The sequence below is a fragment of the Sinocyclocheilus anshuiensis genome, unplaced genomic scaffold (assembly GCF_001515605.1).
Source record: "Sinocyclocheilus anshuiensis isolate Anshui unplaced genomic scaffold, SAMN03320099.WGS_v1.1 scaffold1580, whole genome shotgun sequence".
Lineage (NCBI taxonomy): Eukaryota > Metazoa > Chordata > Actinopteri > Cypriniformes > Cyprinidae > Sinocyclocheilus > Sinocyclocheilus anshuiensis.
This window is the reverse complement of record NW_015557283.1, coordinates 40,416-47,273: the sequence shown is the minus strand read 5'-3', so window position 1 is coordinate 47,273 and position 6,858 is coordinate 40,416. Positions and strand designations below refer to the sequence as shown.

Sequence of the window (6,858 nt, the reverse complement as noted above, 5' to 3'; positions counted from 1 at the left end):
TTTTATATTATTTATAATATTTTAATATATAATAAATAATAATGTTTTAATATAATTTATATTTATATTAATATATCAGCAAAGTTCATGCATGTTTTAATATAATGTATATTTGTAATAATGTATGTTACGCTAATAATAAATAAACATTTAAATATAACTTTATATTTAAAATGATTTATTATAGTAATTTTATATTTTGAATTATTTATTTAATATATGAATGTGTATTCTAACACAGTTGATGTGATGTTGCATACGTCTGGTTCAGGATAGCGGTGGAGTGAGTCTGGAGCTCCCGGTCGCTGACTCATCGATGCTCCTCACAGTGTGTGCGGGGACCGTACTGACGGCTGTACTGAGCTGTGTTTACCTGCTCCGAAACATCTGGAAACACGGCAGCTTCTGATCAGAGCATCACAGTCAGTGTGGACTGTGAGATGAAGCTCCGGGATACGGCTCCACCAGCGTTTTACAGAAATGTGCATGAATGAATGTTATCATAGTGCATTAATAATTTCTTACTGCAATTGTAAATAAAACTGAATGGTACTGTGTTTAAAAAAAATACTATTTTGTGTCTGTCTGTTATTACAGTATTTTAAGAAATGTATAATTATTAGTATTTTATATATATATATATATATGCACTTTTGATAAATACATAATTTAAATCATATAAAATAATTTGACATTAAATTAAATGCTTTGAAAAAAATAGAATTGTTTTTATATAATATAATCTAAAATATTTAATGTTATAAAATAATTTGATTCGACATTATTACTATTATTTGTATAAAAATAATTGAGACAATAATATACACGTCTTCAAAAGATTTTTGTGTGTGTCTGTTATTACATTATCAACATTTTGAGAAATAATTATTAGTATTTAAATATTAAGCTATATATATAATCGTAATTTAAAATATATATGTGTGTGCATAAGTATACAATTCCAAACGATCAAATATTTAAATAATATAAATCCTTTAAAAAGGTGCAATCCTTAATATTAATGCATTAATGTTTATATAATAAATACAGTAAATAATATATACGTCTTAATAGCAATATATCATTATAAAACAAATTCACTGTAAACCACGGCTTCACGGGGCTTATTGCTTTAATAATTGTTAAAAAACGTGATTGTGGCATTTAATCCGCCAGACTTTTATTTTGTCGGTCGTTTCCCCAGAATCCGGTCGCACCGGAAGCAGTCGCTGGCTGTTCGCTGCAGTCGAGAGCAGACAGAGCAGCTGCTGGGCGCCTCCTCTTCCTCAAACCAGCACAAAACCCCCAAAACACAGCGCTAGCGGCGCAGAAACCTTCCGACGGGGCTCCCGCTGCACCGCAGGCTGAGTTTCACAGGTGAGCCGCGACCCCAAACCTAGTGTGCTGCCTACCTAGACAGCAGCCGCGAGCGCTTGAGTGCTGTCTGTGTAGGGCGCTCACTAGGGCTCGTCTGTGCGCTTGCAGCAGCTTTGAGCTTCTAAAACAGCAGCAATGTGTCACTAATATAATAATTAACCGCTGCCGATGAATTCTGTAGCTGGATTGTAATTAAAGATTTAATTATTAGGGGTTGAAAAGAATAAAATTATATTTTGCGTAAATTAAACTTCTTTTAAAAAGTGAAATAAATTATTATTTATTATTATTATAGTAGTTTTTAGGTAATTTTATTATTTTTTTGTTTTTGTTCAATTTTAGGACAATTGTTGTTAATTTATTCTGACATTATTTTGTGATAATTAAGCATAAAATTGTCCTAAAATCATGTGAATATTCTTTATGCAAAATATAATTTATTTAATGAAATTATATTAATATTAATTTATTATTTAATTTTTAGGACAATTGTTATTAATTTATTCTGACATTATTTTGTGATAATTAAGCATAAAATTGTCCTAAAATCATCTGAATATTCTTATTCAAAAAATTAATTTATTTAATAAAATGACATTAATATTAATTTATTTAATTTTTAATAGTTTATTATTGTTCATTTTATGATCATTTTTATTAATGTATCCTGACACTATTTTTATGATAATTAAGCATAAAATGGCTATGATGATCCTAAAAATCACCTTCATATTTTTAATGCAAAATATAATTTCTTATTTAAAAAAAAAAATCCCATTTATTATTATAATTTTATAGTAATAATTAACCAGTGTCTTAGGACAATTATTGTTAATTTATTCTGACATTATTTCCATGAGAACTGATCATAACATAATAATAAAATATAATTTCTTGCAAAAAAAAAATTTTCTTATTAATTTTTATTGCCGTGATAATTAAATATAAAATTGCGGCAATGAAAAAAAAAAGTTTCTTATTTTTTACCATTAATATTAATTTAGTTATCTTCATTCTGATTAAATATAAAATTGCAATTATGCAATATATAAATTACTGGGTTTTATTTATTTTATTTATTTGTTTGTTTTATATACAGGGTTATCATCGTTCACTGAAACCCAAACTAAACTAAAACCATAAAAAAAAAGCATTTCTTGCTATAAAATAATTGTAAAATAAACACATTTTGTATTTAACTGCAATTTTATAGTTGATTATCACAAAAATTATATTTTGCATACTTGCAGTTTCACACAGAATTATAATGAAAAGTAACTAAACCGATAGGAATAAAGTAAGAAAGCGAGGCTGCAGATGTGTTTGTGTTGCTGATGGTGTTCGTCTCCGTTGTGCTTCCCTTCTGCTCCTGCAGCTCTAACTCCTCCTTTTCTTTATCTCCACCTGCAAACGTTCCCCTCGACCCACTCCTCCTTTCTTTCCTTTCTCCTCGCCCCGGACCATGTGTGATAATGGGGATCTGGAGGACAAGCCGCCCGCGCCGCCCGTCAGGATGAGCAGCACCATCTTCAGCGGCGGGAAAGACACGCTGGCTGTCAATCACAGCTCCAAGCCCCTCCCCTCGGTGCCCGAGGAGCGCAAGCGCAACAAGATCTACTCCATCTTCTCCGGAGCCGAGAAGGGTGCGTACGGGTGCAGATTCACTCGCCACACTCACTCACTCACTCACACACACACACACACACTCACTCACTCACTCACTCACTCACTCACTCACTCACTCACTCACTCACTCACTCACTCACTCACTCACTCACTCACTCACTCACTCACTCACTCACTCACTCACTCACTCACTCACTCACTCACTCACTCACTCACTCACTCACTCACTCACTCACTCACTCACTCACATAGCTAACTATCTGAAGCGGTAATCTAACTATACATATACTATAAATAGTTGACTATACATACACATAACCTAAGACAGACTATACAAGTACTTTACATAATGACTGTGCATGATATTGTGCAAAAGAGGTATTTAAGGTTAAGAAGCAAGTAGTGAAATGTGATTTGTGGTGCATTCACAAGTAAACATTTGTTATCTTATTAAGTTCTTGTAACATGGAGTGTTTATAAGAAAGTATCTGGTGCATATATAGAGAAAAGAGTGTGTTTTTCTACAGGTGCTTTGTCCAGCACACTCAGAATTGCACAATGTTCTTGAGGTTTTCAACAGTCGCTTCACACTCGGCTGTCAGTGTCGGCGCAGACGCTCGAGGTGACTCTCGGTTGTGCTGAGTTATGATGAAGTGCTGTGTGTGTCGTGTGACAGGCGGCCGAAGGAAAGACCGAGATAAAGAGCGGCCGGAGATCTCGCCGCCGTCAGACTTCGAGCACACCATTCACGTGGGGTTTGACGCCGTTACCGGAGAGTTCACGGTAAGATTGACTGTACATCAACTTTACTAGACATCATTTTCAAATAACTTATAATATTATTTCATTATATTACTTCCTAATTATATATATATATATATATACACACTCACTACCTCTCACACACACACTCTCTCACACACACATCACACACACTGTTAAAGGAGTTTCTTCTGCTCATCAAGGCTGCATTTATTTGATCAAAAATACAGGAAAATAATTTATATTGTAAAATATTATTATGATGTAAAATAAAGTTTTTATATTTTAATACACATTAAAATCTAATTTATTCCTGTGATGCAGCGCTGAATTACTCCAGTCTTCAGTGTCGCATGATCTTCAGAAATCATTATAATATGCTGATTTATTACAGTTTTTTGGAACCTGTGATACTTTTTTTCAGGATTCTTTGATAAATAAAAAGTTAAAAAGAAGAGCATTTATTTAAAATATAAAAAAACACAAGTGAAGAAGAAACCGAAACAACCCGTTTTAGGTAGGTGTGGCTGACTCTGAACTTTTATAAAGAATATCTCTTTGGATTTGAGACTTTAGTCTTTGCAACTTTACAGATCTTCTTTATGCACCAAGAGCTTGTAACACTCCAAAGAGAAAGGAACAATTGAAATCGCATCATATGACCCCTTTAAAGTTTTTTTTCTGTATTTTTGAGCAAATAAATGCAGACTTGATGAGCAGAAGAGACTTCTTTAAAAAAACATTACAAGTCTCACTGATCCCAAACTTTTGACCGGTAGTGTGTGTATGTATGTGTGTATATATATATATATATATATTATTTTTATTTTTATTGTTTTTGCTTTATTACTGGGCAGTTTCATTCAGAAATGTATTAAACTGAAAGGTTTTAATGTTTCATTTTATTTTATTTCATTTTATTTATTTTTTTAATTGTAGTTTCTATTGTTATTTGCACTTTACCAATAAATATTTCAAATAAAGTAACCAATATAAAAGCAATTTTAATTTTTAGGTTTCAGTGTGGAAAAATGTTCGAATTGCTTTCAAATATTAAAACTGAAGGATTTTATATATTTTTAATGTAATGCTGTAAGATGTTTTTATTGTATATTTTGTAGCTTATACTGCTATGTGCATGTTACCAATTAATATTTCAAATAAAGTACCCAATATAAAACAATTTTTATAATATTCTTATTTCTAATGTTACTAGAAAATACTACATTTTATTTCTGTTTGATACAAAACTGAAGGATTTTGTATAGTTGTTATTGTAATGTTATGCACGGCTACAAATATTTAAAATAATATAACCTATTTATTACATTTTTTGAAAGTCCTATGAAAAATTAAACCGAAAGATTTCACTTTGTTGTTACTGTAATGTTGTAAGAAGTTTAATTGTATATACTTTTTATTTTTAGTTCAATATACTCTTTAAAGCTGATGCATCATTCATAAATAAATAAATAAACAGAACATTAGAGTATTTACTCGCATTCAGCAAAAAAATGTAAAACGAGATGTTTGATATTTTAGCAGAGTTTGGAACTGACACAAAGTGTAATTTGTGCGACCAAATATCGTAATTATTTAATGTACAGCAGAAATTATGCATAACGGAAACCTGAGGCCTGTTTCAGAAATGAAATACCTCATTCATTCATTCACGCTGCAAAAATGCTTTTCTTACTGAGTGTTTTTGTCTTATTTCAAGTACAAATATCTAAAGATACTTAAATCAAGATTAATTTCTAAATAAGAAAAATGACAAGATATAGTCTTGTTTCTTGGGGGAAAAAATATGCAGCATTTTGCCTAAAACCAGTAAAATGATCTGCCAATGGCGTGAGAAAAATAATCTTTGTGCAAAATGTTGAACGAACTCAATTAATCTGTTCTGAACCCGAAAACCCAGAGTTTCCCATCTCAGGATAACTCAACTCAGAGTTCAAGATTTAACAGGCCCCTGGTATAGTAAAATAAAGCAATACGCCCCAAGAAGCCGTGGTTTACATTGAATTTATAACAGCTAAGGGGCGTGGTTAGGCACGGTGCTTCACGGGGGGTTATTGCTTTTATAAAACGGTTATTCCATATACGTAGTAAGGTTTAACAAAATAAAACAGAGCAAATAAAGTGTAATGATATTAATAAAAACAGTATTCTTCCACCAAACAATGTAGCTCCTCAGAAACAGTTGTGGTTGCTACAAAGTGGTTGCCGAGCAACAGACAAACGTAAACAAAGGTGTATGTTTGTAGAGTAATTTACAACAGCTTCGAACGCGGCTCAGCCAATCAGAATCAAGGACTGGAACTCTCCGCTTTATAAGACGAAACGAAACACACATCTGGTAAAATTCACTTAAAATCGCCAAATGGCGATTGTTTACAACCCTTACCAGATGTCAGAAGCGGTGTATATAATGCATAATGGTGTATAATGTAATGGTGTATAATGGTGTGTATATAATGCATATATATAATATAATATAATGGCTCTGAGTGGATCTCCTCAGCTTGTGTTTCTCTGTGCGGTTTCTCAGGGAATGCCGGAGCAGTGGGCGCGGTTACTGCAGACCTCAAACATCACCAAATCAGAGCAGAAGAAGAACCCGCAGGCCGTCCTCGACGTGCTCAAGTTCTACGACTCCACGGGAAACGGCCGGCAGAAGTACCTCAGCTTCTCCTCAGGTGTGCTGGACGACTCGTGAGCTTTCATGCTGACGTTACCAGAATCATGTCGTACTGACTGCTTTTCTCCATTTGTTTGTATGTATAGAGAAGGACGGGTTTCCCTCTGGTGAACAATCGGTACGTGTGAATCAGTGCTGTTTTAGTGTTATGGAGGTACTGTCACAGTTGTTGTTGTTTTAAAAAGTTTTTATTTTTGTATTTTCCAATTTCAATTCAAAGTTTTAGTAACTTTATTGTGCATTTTTTGACATTTTAATTAGTTATTTGTGACCCTGGAGCACAAAAGCAGTCATAAGTCGCTGGGGTATATTTGTAACAATAGCCAAAAATACACTGTATGGGTCAAAATTATCGATTTTTCTTTTATGCCAAAAATCATTAGGATATTAAG

At 32.9% G+C, this 6,858-nt stretch overlaps 2 protein-coding genes across 5 annotated transcripts in view; both read left to right on the top strand.

Annotated features, from left to right (window-relative positions):
• Nucleotides 1-545, top strand: part of LOC107679090 (phosphatidylinositol-glycan biosynthesis class X protein-like) — a 1,781-nt gene extending 1,236 nt beyond the window's left edge. For 2 of the 3 annotated variants that reach the window (XM_016474546.1, XM_016474548.1), the window contains exon 6: nt 272-545. In XM_016474546.1, the coding sequence (XP_016330032.1) occupies nt 272-409 (138 nt within the window). In that variant the 3' untranslated portion in view covers nt 410-545. Of the gene's footprint in view, nt 1-268 lie in introns of all 3 variants that reach the window. The other variant, XM_016474547.1, reaches the window with a different exon arrangement.
• A 661-nt stretch (nt 546-1,206) lies between these two features.
• Nucleotides 1,207-6,858, top strand: part of LOC107679089 (serine/threonine-protein kinase PAK 2-like) — a 13,895-nt gene continuing 8,243 nt past the window's right edge. The window contains exons 1-5 of one of the 2 annotated variants that reach the window (XM_016474544.1): nt 1,207-1,377; nt 2,864-3,020; nt 3,680-3,786; nt 6,317-6,464; nt 6,553-6,584. In XM_016474544.1, the coding sequence (XP_016330030.1) occupies nt 2,891-3,020; nt 3,680-3,786; nt 6,317-6,464; nt 6,553-6,584 (417 nt within the window). In that variant the 5' untranslated portion in view covers nt 1,207-1,377; nt 2,864-2,890. Of the gene's footprint in view, nt 1,378-2,752; nt 3,021-3,679; nt 3,787-6,316; nt 6,465-6,552; nt 6,585-6,858 lie in introns of both variants that reach the window. The other variant, XM_016474543.1, reaches the window with a different exon arrangement.